At 48.0% G+C, this 17,649-nt stretch overlaps 8 protein-coding genes across 8 annotated transcripts; all 8 read left to right on the top strand.

Moving 5' to 3' along the window:
• Positions 1 to 73: 73 nt before the first annotated feature.
• On the top strand, positions 74 to 707 carry LY89DRAFT_675147 (uncharacterized protein; the record flags this gene model as incomplete). Its single annotated transcript, XM_018213488.1, has 3 exons — positions 74 to 236; positions 266 to 289; positions 418 to 707. 3 exons carry the CDS (start codon positions 74 to 76, stop codon positions 705 to 707), a joined length of 477 nt encoding a protein of 158 aa, XP_018064646.1.
• Positions 708 to 1,339: 632 nt separating this feature from the next.
• Positions 1,340 to 4,718, top strand: LY89DRAFT_740021 (uncharacterized protein; the record flags this gene model as incomplete). Its single annotated transcript, XM_018220539.1, has 4 exons — positions 1,340 to 1,677; positions 1,737 to 2,681; positions 2,730 to 3,091; positions 3,142 to 4,718. The coding sequence occupies 4 exons, from the start codon at positions 1,340 to 1,342 to the stop codon at positions 4,716 to 4,718; spliced, it is 3,222 nt and encodes a 1,073-aa protein (XP_018064645.1).
• A 620-nt stretch (positions 4,719 to 5,338) lies between these two features.
• Positions 5,339 to 7,147, top strand: LY89DRAFT_787353 (uncharacterized protein). The gene is made up of 6 exons (XM_018223066.1): positions 5,339 to 5,906; positions 5,965 to 6,072; positions 6,131 to 6,201; positions 6,255 to 6,459; positions 6,511 to 6,549; positions 6,604 to 7,147. Exons 1-6 carry the CDS (start codon positions 5,606 to 5,608, stop codon positions 6,648 to 6,650), a joined length of 771 nt encoding a protein of 256 aa, XP_018064644.1. The 5' UTR covers positions 5,339 to 5,605; the 3' UTR covers positions 6,651 to 7,147.
• A 520-nt stretch (positions 7,148 to 7,667) lies between these two features.
• Positions 7,668 to 8,357, top strand: LY89DRAFT_723540 (uncharacterized protein; the record flags this gene model as incomplete). The annotated part of the gene is made up of 1 exon (XM_018218827.1): positions 7,668 to 8,357. The coding sequence occupies one exon, from the start codon at positions 7,668 to 7,670 to the stop codon at positions 8,355 to 8,357; it is 690 nt and encodes a 229-aa protein (XP_018064643.1).
• Positions 8,358 to 8,951: 594 nt separating this feature from the next.
• Positions 8,952 to 10,715, top strand: LY89DRAFT_787351 (uncharacterized protein). The gene is made up of 4 exons (XM_018223065.1): positions 8,952 to 9,408; positions 9,461 to 9,583; positions 9,634 to 9,730; positions 9,781 to 10,715. The coding sequence occupies exons 1-4, from the start codon at positions 9,230 to 9,232 to the stop codon at positions 10,237 to 10,239; spliced, it is 858 nt and encodes a 285-aa protein (XP_018064642.1). The 5' UTR covers positions 8,952 to 9,229; the 3' UTR covers positions 10,240 to 10,715.
• Positions 10,432 to 11,941, top strand: LY89DRAFT_675142 (uncharacterized protein; the record flags this gene model as incomplete). Its single annotated transcript, XM_018213487.1, has 6 exons — positions 10,432 to 10,573; positions 10,623 to 10,825; positions 10,901 to 11,067; positions 11,146 to 11,336; positions 11,381 to 11,769; positions 11,840 to 11,941. The coding sequence occupies 6 exons, from the start codon at positions 10,432 to 10,434 to the stop codon at positions 11,939 to 11,941; spliced, it is 1,194 nt and encodes a 397-aa protein (XP_018064641.1).
• Positions 11,942 to 12,201: 260 nt separating this feature from the next.
• On the top strand, positions 12,202 to 14,271 carry LY89DRAFT_626740 (uncharacterized protein). Its single transcript, XM_018211121.1, has one exon. The coding sequence runs from the start codon at positions 12,692 to 12,694 to the stop codon at positions 14,186 to 14,188; it is 1,497 nt and encodes a 498-aa protein (XP_018064640.1). The 5' UTR covers positions 12,202 to 12,691; the 3' UTR covers positions 14,189 to 14,271.
• A 518-nt stretch (positions 14,272 to 14,789) lies between these two features.
• LY89DRAFT_626738 (glycoside hydrolase) lies at positions 14,790 to 17,059 on the top strand. Its single transcript, XM_018211120.1, has 6 exons — positions 14,790 to 15,355; positions 15,409 to 15,538; positions 15,595 to 15,748; positions 15,799 to 16,062; positions 16,113 to 16,454; positions 16,502 to 17,059. Exons 1-6 carry the CDS (start codon positions 15,020 to 15,022, stop codon positions 17,007 to 17,009), a joined length of 1,734 nt encoding a protein of 577 aa, XP_018064639.1. The 5' UTR covers positions 14,790 to 15,019; the 3' UTR covers positions 17,010 to 17,059.
• The last annotated feature ends 590 nt before the right edge of the window (positions 17,060 to 17,649 follow it).

Here is a 17,649-nt window from a genome sequence, read left to right as displayed (position 1 = left end):
GATGACTGGATTACTTCGATCCCCCTCCTTTTTACGCTTTCTAGAAGGCAACAGGGGGATGGCAAGAAAGACCATGGACCGTGCTTCGGTGCTGTGGTGTGGTGCTGGGCTGGACAGACAGACAGATTCACTCTCGCTCGCGTCTCCCGTCCCGTACTGGACCCGGGCTGCGGGCTGGTTGCTGGTTGCTGGTTGCTGGAGACCAGAATTTGCTGTCGGCCACAGCCGCACATCTAGTCCGAATCCAAAGTGAAAAAAAAATTAGCGGGCGCCAGAGGCGGGCAAGACAGTAAGTAGCGCGTGCATGCAGTCCCAGTCCGGAGCTCGCTCGCTAGTGCATCGATCCTCAACTTCTTCTCTCCCCTCATTACGCCCTCAATCACTCGGATTTTGCCTCTGCTTCTAATGCTACGGTAGGCAGGCTTCACTTAGCTCTCAAGGCTTCACCGCGCTTGCATCTCACTCTTGGCCTCATCTTCCCAGCCCTCTGGCACCGCCAACGCAAAGCCAAACGCCTCATTATCTGCGGATCTGAGCTCGTCTACTGTACGGCTTGGAAAGCATCTGAGCACAGCACATCTCCTCACTTCTCCTCCGCACCAAGCCTAACAGGGTTACTCACCACGCCCCCCAGACTGGTCGACGGAACCGTGAAAGGCGCCCGTACCCGTCAACTCGTCGAAGGCCAAGACCACCGAGTTCAATAAATACCTGAGTAGCACCACCGCTGCACCCCCACTGACTGCAGAAGAGAAGCTTGGTCCACTCCCGGCAGCATCCCACGACACAAACTCTCCCTCACGCACGCTCGCCCTACTACTCGCAACGCACGCACGCACGCACGCACGCACGTACAAGCACGAACACCCAACGACGTGCCTCTCTCTGGCTTTTCTCCCTTCTCCGCATTCTCAAACCACGATAAATAACGTCGGCTGGCGGTCGTGTCACTTCGCCATCGCGACAACCCTCACCCCGCGCCCGCTGTCAGCATCTTCGGCCCGGCCTAAACGTGACCGTGCAATAAATACCTTCTCCCGGGTCAATTCACCGGACAATTAGAAATCGCAGAGACTTGGACGACCGTTTCGACGACAGAGCAGATGTTTGTATAAACCTCCCAAACTCTATCCCTCTAGTGCGCCGAAGCGTAAGTTCCTCTCCTTGTCATGAGGGCGTGCGCATGAACGCTTGCATATGTCAACAATTAAGTCCTGCTCTGACCTGGTCTGATGTAGTAAATGTAATCCCCACATTCGCGAATGCGCCCAGAGTTGAGGTGGTCCTATTTTGAAATATATCACCCTCTGCAACTCAATTAACGCCAGACTTTGGGACTATGACTTCTGTCCTAGCAGCGCAACCCCTCACGTTTCCTCCGAATAGTATCATGACGCAAATGGACGCATCAGGCAGGCCTCAAATGCTGGACCCCTCCTTACAGCGGAGACCGAAGACCGAATCCGACGACAAGATCCGCGGTCGAGGTAGAAGTCGCCCGCAGAAAGAGAATAATGATGGGAGTGGCGAGGGCTCTCCGGATGGCGGAGCAGATGGACATTCTTCTGGCACAGATGGTCCTTCTCGAAAGCGAAGGAGGAGTCGCAAAGGCTTGGATAAGAAGTTCGAATGTCCCCAAGAAGGCTGTGGTAAAAGCTATTCAAGAGCTGAGCACCTGTAAGTATTACTGACATGCGCTGTTAGCACAATGCAGCTACTGATACATTCTTCTCAAGGTACCGTCACCAATTGAACCATACACCAAAGCAAATTTACAGATGCGACTTCCCTGATTGCGCTCGTACTTTTGTCCGACAAGATCTGTGCAACAGACACAGAGATCGCCATACCGCTAAAGGATCACAGCTACACCGGAAAGACTCTATGTTAGGTCATGCTCATGCTTCTCCAGTGACGGACTCCGGCAAACCTCTGTCGGCTCATGGTTCTTCGTCGCCCGAAGTCATGAGACCGAATCTTGCAGGACTAAAATCCCGACCCAACCAGCTGCAGCAATACCAATCGCCTACCGAGATGACGCCCAATTCATATTCTCCAGCCACAAATCCATCTTCGGGAACCTACTCGGGGACTGCGTCATCCAATGGCACCGAGGGCTACACACAATCCAATAGCTTTAAACGATCCAATAGTGATAGCATTCCCCAGAGACAAGGTAGTGCAAGCACAACTCCAATCAGTAGGCCACAGCGCCATGCGAGTTTTGGTATCTCGGACGGAAAGCCAGCTGAATTTTCGCGGCCTCCTTTACAGACCAATGTCGGACCATATGGACTTTTATCTGGGGCCCCCGGCAACCAGAGTTACCATAGCAGTCCGCACACTTTCGTTGCACAGCAGAATTTCACTCCGTTCTCACTTCCACCTCCTGGATTCGCCACTGCGGTAACTAGTGCGGCAGCAACCAGAGAGCCAGAACCCACGTATCCAACTTCGATCCCCGAGTATCAAGGCGATTCCATGCCACAAAACTCGGGTCCAGATATGATGCTTCTAGATCAAATGACGGCACCCAACACAATGCCAGTCTTCGGAGGCGAGGGTTACAGTAGATCTCCATTTGCCATTCCAGAAGACTTTGTGGCATATCTCTTCAGTGAACAGCAGCTCAACAACAATTCTTCTCCGATGGGTCAGATGGGTCAACAAGGCTACGCAAAGTCAGTTCTAAAGTTTTTGGTGCTGAATCATACTGACTGCGTCTATAGCTATCCTGACAACAACAACAACAACAATAGCAACAACAATCAATATTATGCGCCGTTTTATGCGGGAGATATGGGTCTAGGTGGATTTTTCCCAGCCAATCAACAGCCTCACCACCCTATGGCAGTCACCAGTTTGCTTGACACAAGTCAACCAGAAATGGTCTTATCCGAAGAGAAAGCCCAAGCCATTGTGGACCTCATCAAGGATCGATTTAATGAGGGCGATCATGCACCTGTTGCTAGACAGAAGGAAGCACTTATGGAGGGCGATCGTACCGTCGATAGTCATCTTCTTAGCCGTAAGATGATGCAGACATATATTGGCAGTTACTGGTACAACTTCAGTGAACAAGTTCCAATATGTGAGTAAAAGCTTCCACAAATGTAACAACAGGTACTAATGAAGAACCAGTGCACAAACCGACATTCTCACCAGACAAAACACCAAATCTGCTCTTGATATCTATGATGGCTATTGGCGCTGCTTGTCTGGACAAAATTCATGGCTACGACACTACTCAAAATTGCGCCGAACTCTCCAATTTCTTGGCCTGGCACCTCAGATGGGAAATCTTCAGTGATTATCATTTCCGTCCACCTGCGAAACTCTGGGTTTTCCAAGCTTTACTCCTACTGGAGATCTACGAAAAGATGTACTCAACCAGAGCGTTGCATGAGCGAGCGCATATCCATCATGCAACCACAATCACGCTAATGCGTCGCGGGAGCTCATTAATCGGACGATCTGCGCTTGACTCTCCACCAAGTGTAAGGGAAGATAAGCAAGGATTGAATGGATCCCGACAATCTTCAACTTCTGGCGCCAACACTCCCGATGAGTGGTGGAACCATTGGATCACCAATGAGGCAACCCGTCGGGCGGCATTTGCAGCATTTGTGATGGATTCAACGCATGCCACTATGTTCGGTCACTCGACGGTTATGGTAGCTCATGAAATGAGGCTCCCACTTCCCTGCGACGAAGCGCTCTGGTCTGCAAACAACAGTGCTGAAGTCGGCAGGATAGAGGCTAGCCTGCATGCTAACGGCGTAAAGCCAATATCGTTCCTCGAAGGCCTGAAGAGAACCTTGAATGCTCAGGAAGTGCGAACCAACTCATTTGGACGAACTATCTTGATGGCTGGTCTGCTCTCCGTGAGTTGGCATATGAACCAACGAGATCTTCAAGTCAATTCTTTAGGTGTTTCTCAGGCTCTAGGAGGACGAGACAAGTGGAGAGGTTCGCTCACGAGAGCCTTTGATCTCTGGAAGCAAGATTTCGATAGATCTCTATCCCGCAATTCCGAAGCAGTCCCTGGTCCTTATGTGTACTCAGGAAAAGAAGAGGGAAATATTGTCTTCCAGGGCAGAACCGTTCTCCATCACCTGGCCCACATGGCGATGCATGTTGATATTGTTGATTGTCAAATATTCGCAAGAGCGAAGCGTCTTCTCGGCCGAACCATTGGCACTCAAGATCTTAACAGTGCTCAACGCCGTATGAAGGACAACTGGGCTCCTACCGCTAAGGCCCGAGACGCCACTTGGTATGCTCTTCGATTCTTATGTGATGTCTTGCTACCAAAAGAATCCGCTGCACCAGGCATGCGCCATGGATACGACGATCCGCCGTTCGAATACTCGGCTCGCGATGATTCCTTGCTGAATCGTCCTTGGGTCCTCTATTTCGCTGCTCTGATCGTCTGGTGCTATGGTTTCGCTCTGGAAGGACCGACCACCGAGCCCACTCCTTCGCCCTACGATTTCGATGACCAGGTGAGGCACATGCGCGCCTATCTTCGCCGATTAGGTGGAGTCCGTTCACCAGAGGAGCTGAAATCGATGCGTGGCTTTAATGGCTGCACAGGCATGCTGATGGTCCTACGCACAACCTTCGAGAAGACGAGATGGGAACTCCTTCACGAAGCTGCATTACTGCTTAACAATTGCATCCAGTTGATCGGTAACGGACAGGGGCAGCAATCTTGATACGATACGATAAAGAATGATGGTACGAAAACATACTGTTTGGTGTATATGGTTTATTACTTGTACTTTATGGGACATTCTTTTCTTTAGTCTTGTTTTGGTTGTCGGGTCCGGCTTGGCATTGGGGTGTTTTGTCAAAAAGGGACTGGGCTCAAGGACACACACGATAGTAGTATATGGCGCGGATACTTTGCTTTTTGTTGTTAGTGCAGTGTATGCATGATGTGGAAGTTGTGGCTCTCTGTATGTTATCCGTATACCCAGGAAATTCATTCCATTTGCATGAGATGAATGAGATGGGATTTATGTTTCTTGCGATTACTTGACAGTCTTTTGGGTGAAGAGAGAATTGAGATTGTTGATGTAGGGAAAGACCGGCGGAGGAAAATACTTACGGGAACCAGACGATTCGCAAATCTATTATCCTCGCTGATGACATTAAAGGAGAGAAAAATTCATCTCCAATTCATCTCTACATCAAACAATAGGGACAAACAATGTTGTAGAAACACATAATTCCCCCGCATTTCATTAGCACGTTGCGGGACATCACACATTTTGCACCCGCCTTAACTCGTTAACAGCGCTTATTCATTCTAAGCTTTCCAAGCAAAGCACAGCTTCTTTTCAGCGTGGATCATCGATTTAGCCCACTAATCATCCGTTTCAAGAAAAAGCGGAACATCGTGCAACAGCAAATGCGTTAGAACGCTCGCTAAAGATCAGACGACGTCCCATCTCAAACGGACTAGGTTTCGAGAGAAATCCCCAATAACAAGATGAACCGACCTTTCTTCCAGCTATCAAATCTTCTTGTCTTCAACAATCATTTCTTGGCTGTACTGTACGGGTAGCTGCCAAGGTCTGTACTGTATATATATACAATCATGCAACCCATCGAACAAAATCCCGATGAAGAGGAGATGCTATCCAGCACCCTTAACCACGACGAGGAGTTCCTGATCGGAGGCGCCGAAAAACAATGGCCGCCGACTTCAGGACTCGACGAGCCTAGTCGGCGACAGCAGAAGAAGAGGAATAGCTTCCTCTCCGCGATCGAGCGGTATCGGTGGCCTATCGATGCACTGTTACTATTTATCATCGTCGGACTATCACTTCTCCTTCGCGGTCGATCGACAGAAACCTCACGGCAGGTTGGCGGGGATTTTACGGGAGAGGGGCCGCAATGTGAGTTTGGGGACGAGAGGAAGCGGGAAGGAGAGGGAAATGCTAATAGGATACTTAGTCACGATGAAGAATATGAAGTTCGAGTCAGACACATCGTTTGCGCCGAGGAATATGTCGCATTTTTTCACGGATGAGACGCTTACTACGTGGAATGGGATGATGCCTGGTAATTATCTCCTTACTGTCCTTTGAGCTGTTTTCCGCCACTAACTTTGTCACAATAGTTGGAACAGGACGTCCGTTAAACACCGAAGATTTCTCTGCGACTTCTATGACGCATCAACTGCACTGTCTTGTAAGGTCCCCAAACTCCCTTTTTCTTCTTCGAAATACTGATCCTTGGTCCAGTACATGATGGCGCGCATCTACTCAGGCATCAAATCCAGCATGCCCTCGACGATGATGCCGGACGATCCAGACACCCATTTTCTGCATTGTGTTGATTACCTGCGGCAAGGTATCATGTGTTCTGCGGATCTGGCGCTCGAGGTTCACGATTCGATGGATCCGGATGATTTGGGGCCGTTGGATGGTGGGTGGAGTGGTGTTCATGGTAGGGATTATTCCTTTTCGGACGGAGTAACAATACTAATGGATGTTGTAGTATGTAAGGATTATAGCCAGGTTAAGAGCTATCTAGAAGGTAAGTTCATATCTGTTTTTGGTTGCGGATTGTAGAGGCTAAGATGTTTAATAGGACAAATTGCGGAGAATGTTCGTGTAGTTTTACCGATCGATGATTAATGCAGAAATGTCAAAGCCAGTTGCGAGTAAACCTCAGTTCGGACTTGGGATGATTGTACAAGGTGGAGTCTACTCCCACTCTGCGAGACAGTCCCTTACTGTGACAATCTTGTTCTCGAGGCAGTGCAAATCGTGTATTGATAGGAACTTCCTCAAGCTCAAGTCTGGCATCGCCGAGGATACTGAAGAGGCAGAGCACCCGAGTGGCTTCAAGAGGATCGAGTAGCGAGACAACGCGCTCCGATCGAATTGACGTTGAAACTCTTTTGAGCAAACGAGGCTACGGAATTAGGGATGCAGATTATACCACTGCAAGCAAAATTCACAGAAAAGCACTAGTTTCTGAGAATACAAGATACTTCACGCCCTACCCTCGCCGAAATTCTGCGGCCCAGTTTTTATTCAGCCAGAGGAAAATCAAATGCAACACCGTGACCAAATTGAAATTCAATAGCTTTGCGCACATGTCCTAGAGATTATGTTCGAACCAGTGAGGCAAATTGGGAAACGCGGCATAAATTTCTCCTCATGCAGGTTGTTAAGGTGAGCAACGTATTCAAGTTGTGGCATATTTTGAGTCATATTTTCGAATCTGGGTGTGGTCAGACCTGCCTTTGGTATCGAGATGAATAGTGTCCATATCGAAGAGGCGGAGCTGTATAATCATGAAATATCTCTGACTTGAGCATCTCAGCTTAGACTCGATACTTTGAGCTCTAGGCGTTCAGTAGAGTATTAGCTAGCTGATGTTGCAGAAGCACATTATTCATCCCAAGGTTGTGGAAATTTCGACAGTCGACTTGCTTCCAGCTGAGAAAGTACAGAACACGGAATGCTATTGTGGCTGTAATGACGATGTTTCTCGCTGAAAGGTCAATCGTGGAGGCTGGGGTTGAGCGAGAACAACATCCCTGCACATCGTCTCGAAACCGCCGAGGACATGACATAAAAAACACAGCGCCTCTGGAAACTATCTTCACAATTCATCAAAGAACCGTCATAACATTCAGAGACAACATGGACATCTCACCTCAAAGCCTAAGTCTCATAGCAGCCCTCACAATAACCGCATACCTCACCTCACTCTGCGCCAAAACACCCAACCCAAACCCCCCCACCCCCACCGTCAAAGACCGCATCGCCCTCCTCACGTCAACCTCAAAAAGCAGCCGCTACGCTCTCATCCTCCTCTGGTTCTCCCACTGCACACTCATCCTGTTCCCCTCTTCCCGCTCCCGCTCAAACATCTGCCTGAACCCGGACCTACTAAACGAATCTCTCTTCGCCTGGAGCCCGACCAGCATTACTTTCGTGCTCGTGATCTTCATCGCTGCGCCGATTCGCCTGCTGGCTTATAAACAGCTAGGCACGAATTTCACGTTCCGACTGCAGAGGCCGGGGAGGTTGGTGAGGGACGGGTTGTATAAGTATGTGCAGCATCCGTCGTATACGACGCTGTTTGCGGTGCAGGTCGCGAGTGCGTTTTTTTGGTTGAGGGTTGATGGCGTGGCGGCTTGTTTTCTTCCGGGCGTTTTGGTCAGGATTAGGGGCGTGAGTGAGGTTGTGGCAATGGGTTTTACGGTGGTGATGATGCTGGGGATGGGGGTTAGGGTTAGGGATGAGGAGGAGATGTTGAGAAGGGAGTTTGGGCGGGAGTGGGTTGAGTGGCATGAGAGGACGAAGAGATTCGTGCCTGGGATTATATGAAAGCGTGTAAACCTGACAATAGCCGATTTAACTATGAAAGAATGAGAGGATGAACAAAAAGGTTCCAGACCAACCCTCCAGATCGAGCAATCGATGAGTGCTAACTACCCTTCATGCAAACTTTCATCTGGGACTTAAACACTTTAGTATACCTTTAAGAGCATAGATGACCTTACACTTTCCTTGTAACCTTGAAAAATAGAAAAAAATAACGGCTCTCGGATCTAACTAATCTCTTTGCCTCGCCAGAGGCTTCAGGGGTTTCGACTCGCTTAAGCGCCTACGGAACTGGCCAGTCGGCATGTTCGAGTCCTTTGTGGAAATTCAGGCCGTTGATATCAAGTCTAGGTCGGAATGCTACCAGGACCAGTGTTCCCAAAAACCTTATTCAAGCCAGAGACTTGGTTGTGCAGCGCTGATGGTGCGTGGCCGCCAAAGGCAGCAAGGCGTTGAGCGGAATTATACGTATTGCCATTTCTTGGGGTCGGAGCTCAATACAACCTCAATCGAGGCTGGCTGGAGAGCTCGATGATACCATTCGTCATGTCTCCTGCACCCAGCCTGGAAGAACAACCAATTCGCAAAGCGATGGCTGACGCATCAACAGAAGTCTGTCGTGCTATTCGTCGTGTTCTGTTTCTGTACCCGCGATAATGGCAGTGAAATTGCACCCCTGAAAAATGTGGGCGTGGCTTGCCAGCCTCATGCTCCTCGGAGCCTGATGCCATCGGTGAGAAGGCTATAAAGGAGATCGCGTTTCTCTTTCTGTTCTTTGTCGCGCGTCATAGCCTTGCCATCTTATTTGATCCTTTCGAGTCAAATTTACTGTGGTCGGACGAGAACGCGGTGGAGATCTCTATTCGCCAAGCAAAATGTCTTCTACCACGGAGCCAAGCCCATCGGGCACGCCATCGAATTGTCCTTACGGATTTTGTGGTGATTATTGCTTGGAAACATCCTCTTCGGTCTGTTGCACGGGAAGCAGTTCTGGGAACAGTTCAGGAACCGTCCAATGTGGAAATAATTGGTTCTGTTCAGAAACACCAGGCCAGTAAGTAAGAAAATGTTCGGAAAGTGGTGGTACTTTGACTTATTCGGTCCAGATGTTGCCCCTCTGCGAGTCAGGTATACTGTTCTGGAGCCGACGCATGTATCGATGCTTCAGCCGGGCAGACATGTTGTGGTCCGACTTGGTGCCCACAAAATCAGACGTGTGCAAGTTCAGGGTGAGTTGATCGAGAGCTGTTCTTCGTATACACTGACTGACACCCGCAAGTGATCGCTGCTGTCCGAATACGCAAACCGTCTGCGCCACAGATTGGTGGCTTGTACCTGTCTCGACTTCTGTCACTGTCATTTCGATGACAACCACTGTATGTGAAGAATATCTCAAAACAGTTACTCCATCCTGATCAGCTTTTAGCCAACTGCTCATCCCACGACGACCACTTCCTCAAAAACAGGAACCTCCAGTACCAATACTCCAACCTCGACACCCTCTTCCTCCTCGGGCTTAGGAACTGGAGCAAAAGCGGGCATTGCAGTGGGGGCGATCATTGCGGCCGTTGCCCTTGTGGGATTGCTGTTATTCTTTCTCAGAAAAAGGCCGAATTCTAGATCGCGGACTGGTCCCATGTATGCAGCCACGGGAATATCGGAATATGAACCTGCAACAACATATAACAATGGGGGACAAGAACAAACTGCCTACCATTCCGGTTATGAGCCGGAAAGAAGGGAAACAATTCCTCTCGTAACAACAACGCCGCCTGTGCACGATGAAGCCTATAATCCTCCAGAATACCCGCTACAAGATGAACATCCTGGCCAAGAAATATTTTCACAGCACGCGCCTTCTTATCCGACAATTCCACGAGAATAAAACCTGATTTCTAGTTGAAGGATGATGATTATTGGTCCATGTCCCGGTGTCTAGGTGTTGAGGTTTTTAAGGAAGGTGCGATACCCGCGCCATCGGATATAACTTGTGCAACTCGCCATGTCTCCTTTTTCTCATGATTTGTAATTCTAATCACTGAGCGACTTTATCCTAAGCAAACCTATATTCCATAAAATGGTTCCTTACCTTATCGTCTTATCCTTCTACGTGACTTCCTTCCTCCTTGCTACCGTCCTATCTACACCCATGTGCAGTGAACTTGTCGTTCCTGTCCAGATTACAGCCAACAACGCGGTACAGTCTCTCCGAAATTCTCGTCTGTTGCTTCGTTTCATTGTCCCAGCTTGGCAGGAACAATTGCTAAGGTGCTTCAAAGATTCTCGATCCTGATCTTGATACCACTGGACTCTTGGCACTCCTCTCAAGCGGCATCAATCTACCTTTCACTTCCCTCATCGAAGGCAGCTACGATATTGCTGGTCGGTACTGTGAGCCGGAAGTCGATGTTCCGTCGCGGAGAAACACTTTACAGCTACTGGCTCATCCTGCTACCTATGATCGAAACTATGTAAGTTGGAAGCTTGTGCTATTACATCCCAGGAATACATGTTGTGTCGTGAATTTTATGCTGACTATTCAACAGTGGTCTGGCGGTGGCTCTCCAGGTTTCGGCTTCGATGGCGATATGTATAGCTGGGTTTCCTATGCTTCACTCCAGGGCTATCCCACGTTCGCTTTCGACCGGCTTGGGAACGGCAATTCCAGTCACCCAAATGGTATTACAGTTGTTCAATGCCCAGCTCAAGCAGCGTAAGTAACTCTAAGGCTCCATTCATCTTTCAGGCAAAGTCAGGCAACGTCAGAGTCTCTGACACAACATCTCTATAGGACTGTCCATGAGATGATACTACTAGCTCGGAATGGGGCCTTGCCATTTCCTCGAAATTTTGATAAGATTATCTTCGTTGGAGAGAGCTTGGGTTCACTTGTCGGCAATTACCTTAACGTCAATTATCCACAAGATGCAGACGCAACAATTCTCGCTGGTTTTGCCAAAGACTGGGTGACCGTTATTCCTGGTACGGCCAACCATACTCTGAGTTTATTATGCTGACTTCTCGAGGTTTCACTTTCACGGCAGGCTTACTGCCAGCTTTGGGTGTCCAGCCATCCAGGTATGGAAACCTTGATCCTTCATACCTCGAAGCCTCAATTCAGTCGGGTGTGGAGTTCCTGCTCTTCTATGGTCCAAACACTTACTACGACCGTACCTTTATCCTGCAGGACTATGCAAACAGAGGTATCATCACCCTTGGGGAAGCTGCCTCAGGTGCTTTAGTACCAACGGCACTGAGCTACAAAGGGCCCGTCCTAGTCATCGATGGGGAACAAGATACTGTTTTCTGTGGTTTCCTTGCCCTCGAATTTCTTGGTCCTGGGAATTGCGGAAGTGGTCCGACCAGCAAGCCTGCTTTGACAAACATTATATATCCTTCCGCCAGTAACTACACTGTAAGTTCAAACGCCTTTGTCTCAAAGTGTCTTAAATAGAGATAAACAGAGGCTGATAACCGAGATGTAGTCGTATATCGTTCCCAATTCTGGTCATTGTTGGGCGCATCAGACAAATGCGCAGATGGGGTTCAAATATTCTCATGACTGGCTATCAGGCCTTGGATTCTAGATTGTTGGCATAATCTCTTCGTCGTGGACACTGTATTCTTTGGCAAGGGGTCTGAGAAGACGGTATTGTTATTGCTGTATGGTGATCCGATAATTAATACTCTCTATCATGAGTCTCGGAGCGTCGAAGTGTAAAAGGAGGCATCTCCACGTGATTCCACTTCCCTGTCACTCATCACCACAGGAATAATTTCTTAATAAGCCTTCAGAAGCCCGAAATGTCCTAAAGCTCGAATGACTCGAGCAAGCCCTTGAAACAAGAAAAATTGTGCGACGATTCGTCGATTTAGAGTACTGCACGTGCTGAGTTAGATTTGACCCCCGGTGCGTTTCATCATAGCCGCGCAACACCCGGAAAATCACTTTCTCCGCCTTTATATCCCAAACTCTCATTTCGTTCATTGAAAGCCACAGTTCCCATAACTTGTTTCAAGAAGCTCGTCCTCCTCTTGTACAGACTTGATTGAGCGATCAGCTTTGTAACAATAATGTTGGGATATACGGACACCGGATTATGATTGACGGCCAGAGTCAGCGGATCTTTTGTCTTTCTAACAGGACACGCACACGTCCCACAATTCTTTTCGGGACCTTCAATACTTTATAAGGCCACGACTCCGGTTCTGCTCGAAATCGTGGTCATCGCTCGATCGGAGAAACATCCTTCTTTGTACTCCAATTCTAGACTTCTCGAGCCGTCGATAATCCATTCTCGCTTCGCCTGGACACGCCCCTGTTGGAGCTGGAGAGGATGAGGTCTCAGACTCGCTTGATCACTATAACCGTCGTATTTGTATTAATTGTCTTAAGCTTCCTTCATTTGAAAGGGACTGATATTCCGGATTACCTGCCGCAGGCGGCTCATGACTATTTCGAGCCGGTTCGGGCTGGAGAGAAGCCGGATTTATCCAATGAGTCTCCTGGTGGGGAGGGGAAAACAAATTTAGAAGCCATCTTAGAGGATTTTGTCGGGCGCCCACTTCTTTCTTATGATGAAGCCGTGGAATTGAACTCCAAGACCTGTCCGACGGCTGGTGTCAATTTTGATGCAAATGCAGTTAATGGCAATGTGGAGAAGTGGCGAGATATACCGTCGTCTCAAATTTCGGATTGGCGTCACAGTATAGCTAGTTACTTACGCCATAAGCAAGAGGATGAGAAGTTGAAGCTGGAATCAGACCCCTTGGAAAGCCAGAAAGGAAAAGAGGTCAAAAGTGGAAGAGGAATCGTCATGGCAGCTGGAGATCGAGAAGCTGTTGTCCGGGCACGAACCAACATTCGATTCCTAAAATCATACAACTGCACTCTACCAGTTGAGATATTTCACTTTTCAACCGAGTTGTCAGCACCAGATAAAAGCTTGCTCGAAGACCTATCTCAACTCGAGCTTTCACCAGAAAGCCAAGCGGAACAGAGCGGGATGAAAGTCACGATCCGACTCGTAGAAGGAGTAGAGAAAGGCAATGGATGGAAACAATTCCAAATCAAAGGAGCAGCCATCCAGCAATCATCCTTCGACGAAATCCTGTACCTGGATACAGACTCTTATCTCCTTCGAAATCCAGACTACATCTTCCAAAGCAAGCAATGGAAAGAGACCGGTCTCCTCCTCTGGCCGGACTACACCAAATCTCATCCTACGAACCCTCTGTGGCGTCTCCTGGGACAAAAGTGTCGAGACGAATATGAAGGGGAATCCGGACAGATCTTCATCTCGCGCACGCTGCATCAAGATCTTTTATGGTTGGTCGAGTATTTCGCCGTCCATCACGAAGAATTCTACGGCTTCATGGGCGGAGATAGGGATTCGTTCCGAGCAGCTGCTCTCTTACTCGGTAAGAAGTGGGCAGGGCCAGGAAGGTTGAATGCCGCTGCCGGCATAGTGATGAAAGACAATCCTCTGTCGGGCGGACATACGATGCTGCAGGCTGATCACGAGGGGAAATGGACGTTTGTTCATGCGAATCTGATTAAGCATGCGAAGTTTCCGCGTCCGCTTTGGGCTCGGATTCATAGGGTTGCGCAGGATACGTTTCAGGCTGGGACGACGTATGGGGATATTGCGTCGCCGAATAATAAGCTTGGTGAGGGGGTGAAGTTGCATGTCTCTTCTACGCCGAGGATGATTTCGACTATGTCTGCTTTTGAGGGGTATGATGAGGGGGTGGTTGCGGTGGAGGATTGGGATTTGTATGAAGAATTGAGAGGGTTTGAGGAAAAGTGGTTTGGGTTTGGGGGTGTACATTGAGTGTAAAGGTCGTCGATCGATGAGATATTGTATAGTAGATAACGAATTAGATGTACATGCAGTCTTAGAGTGTTTTATTTGAGGCTTTCATAAGTACGGTCTGAATTTCGATCTCTAGTCCATACTCATTGTTCGGAAAAGTGAACTGACTTCAAACGAGTATATAATATCAGGTAATTCCGAACATTTATCTGGATGGGAACTTTCATCTAGACAGCCTCTTTATCACTTACAATCTGGAAAAAAGAATCAAGGGATATGCATCCGCCTTTGCAGCATGTGCAACGAATTTTCGGCTCTCTTTCCATTCTCATCGTCCAGGAACCGAGACCAACATTCATGAGGCTATAAGCCTTCACAATCAATGTTGACTCTCGGAGTAACCCTGAAATATTGTCCGCCAAGACAACGTTTCAATAGCTACCTTATTCTCCTAAAGGGAAGAAGACACCCGAAAAATGAAGATTGAACATTGATGCAAAGATACAGCGAGAATTACCCCGCGATGCCCCTCTATGGCCCTTAGAAATCAAGCGAGCCAGTGAGAGTTCAACCAGAAATGCCCCTCATCATCGTCACTTTACATATACATGCACTTTCATCTCGTACAACTCCATTTCTTAATTCCTCAACAATTCTTAATTCAGTCAAACATTTTTTGAAAGATAGAGAAATTTCTACTTGTTCTGTTCATTGCACAGAGCCTAGGGTCACCGAATTGTTCCTGAGTCAAGACACCGGTATCGACGCATCATCAATAACTTTCTTTCCAATTTGATACATTCCTCACACCTTGATTAACCCTACATTTTAATCACACTCGACCTCGTCATGACTCCCACAGACCCCAAACGAGCATGGTGGAAAGAGTCCTCCGTATACCAAATCTACCCCGCCTCATTCAAAGACTCCAACGGCGACGGCCTCGGAGACATCCCTGGCATCACCTCCAAGCTAGACTACATCAAAGCCCTCGGCGTCGACATCGTCTGGACATGTCCCATCTATAAATCTCCCCAGGTGGATATGGGATACGACATCTCCGATTATAGAGATATCCACGCTCCCTATGGGACGCTGAAAGATGTTGATAAGTTGATTGAAGGCTGTCATAGTCGGGGGATGAAGTTCTTGATGGATTTGGTTGTTAATCATACTTCTGATCAGGTGAGTCCGGAGTATTGCTTTGTGATGAGAGCGATTTGTTGATGTTTGAGTAGCATAAGTGGTTTATGGAGGCGAAGAAGGGGAAGGATAATCCGTATCGGGACTTTTATATTTGGAAGAAGCCGAAAATTAATGATGACGGCTCAAAGAGCCCTCCGAATAATTGGGGAAGTGTATGGGGTGGTAAGTATCTTTCTTTGCTGAACAGCGGTATTAGGATTGAGCTAATTTCAGACCAGGAAGTGCATGGGAATATGATGAAGCTTCAGATGAATATTACCTACACATATTTGCACCTGAGCAACCAGATTTGAACTGGGAGAATCCTAAAGTCCGTGATGAAGTTCATGACATTGTTCGTTTTTGGCTTGACAAAGGAGTTGATGGCTTCAGGTATGTATCATTGTCGTTTTGAAGAGTTCGACCTGCTAAAAAATGTCAAGAATGGACGTCATCAATTTCATCAGCAAAGTTCCAGGACTTCCAGATGCCCCGATTACGAGACCTGATGTAGAGTTCCAGCCTGGTGACAAGTACTTTGCTTGCGGACCCAGGTTGCACGAATACTTGCAGGCTATCGGCAAGATCTTGAAGGAGTACAATGCCTTCTCCGTTGGTGAGATGCCATGTGTAGATGATCCAAAAGAGATCCTCAAGGCAGTGGGTTTTGGTCGTGGAGAGCTAAATATGATCTTCCACTTCGAAATGTAAGCTTCCGTCAAGAGAAATTTTTGCAAATGGCTGACCAGGTACAAAGAGTCGACATGGACATCGGTGACAGAGGAAAATTCTCCCCTAGAGAATGGCAAATGTCAACTTTGAAGAGCATTGTCAACGAATGGCAAACATTCATGATTGACAATGACGGATGGAACGCATTGTATCTGGAGAATCACGATCAAAGCAGAACCGTTTCTCGTTGGGGATCCGACCTACCAGAATTCAGAGTCGTTTCTGCGAAGATGTTTGCCACCTTTATGGCCCTGCAAAGTGGAACTGTATTCGTGTATCAAGGCCAGGAGCTAGGAATGGTCAACGTCCCTCTATCTCGAGACATCTCCGAATATCGAGACCTGGAAACACTTCAAGCCTGGGACGAGTAAGTTTCCCCACCCGTCGTCAAAAGCAGCGTACTAATCAAAGCAGCATGATGAAGAGATATCCAGACGACAAAGAGCTACACCGCATCACAAAGCAAGAAATCCAGAAGAAGTCACGAGACAACGCCAGAACACCAATGCAATGGAGCAAAGAGAAATACGCAGGTTTCTCAGCCGCCAAGCCTTGGCAGAAAGAGAACGAGAGCTATGTCGATATCAACGCCGAATCCCAAGTCGGGATCCATGGGAGTGTCTTCGAGTACTGGGCCTCGATTTTGCGTTTGCGGAAATCGCACAAGGATATCTTCATCTACGGCGCTTTCGAGATGGTAGATATGCAAAATGACAATGTGTTGGCGTATACTCGTACGTTTGGGGAAGAGAAGGTGCTTGTTGTTGCGAATTTCAGGAAGGAGTCTTTGACTTGGACGCTGCCGAAAGAGATTAGCTTGCAGAAAGAGAAGGTGTTGACGTCGAGTTATGGTGGGATTAATATCATGGATGGGGAGTTGTCGTTGAAGCCGTTCGAAGCTTTTGCTTGCTTTGTTGACTAGATAGACTTTTAGAGGATCATTTCAAAAGCATTCTTTATCGCCAGTGGCAGGTCAAAGCGTTGAGCGAGATATGACTAAATGGCTGACCATCTGGCTAAGAAAATGAATTAGCAAGAGGTCTTCAAACCTCATTCTTGCGAATCAAAGCAGAAAGGGGAAGATTGAAGGTGAGAGTATCCCTCAGGGGCAAGCGAGGACTACTGTAAGCCACGTTGAGATCCCTCTCAGAACTTCTCTTCCTTCAACTCACCCCAAATCCTCTCACCACGAGTTGCATGCATACCCAATTGACTACGTAAAGCTCTAGAGTTGAAGATAGACAGCTTAATATTGACATCGACAAGTGACTCCTTCCCCAAGATATCTATAAACACAAATAAACAGATGTGATGGTTTACATAACGGGGACCGTCATACATCGCGAGTAGTAGTTGAGTAACGTCTTCGCAGGAAACAAGAATCTGATTTCGATTGTTTTCGGACTCGACCATCCGGCCGCCCTACTGCTCATGCTACCACTCTCTCTGTTTTTTACATGGCGGGAACATGCTTATTTGGATTTATGTGTTGCGAAGAAGGAGGCTAGCCGGATTCGGATTATTGTTTTGTGCAACCTTTTGATATTATGGCTTTAGACAGG

The sequence above is a fragment of the Mollisia scopiformis genome (genome assembly GCF_001500285.1).
Source record: "Mollisia scopiformis unplaced genomic scaffold LY89scaffold_26, whole genome shotgun sequence".
NCBI classification, from domain to species: Eukaryota; Fungi; Ascomycota; class Leotiomycetes; order Helotiales; family Mollisiaceae; genus Mollisia; species Mollisia scopiformis.
The sequence above is the reverse complement of the archived record's forward strand: the minus strand, read 5'-3'. Positions and strand labels throughout refer to the sequence as shown.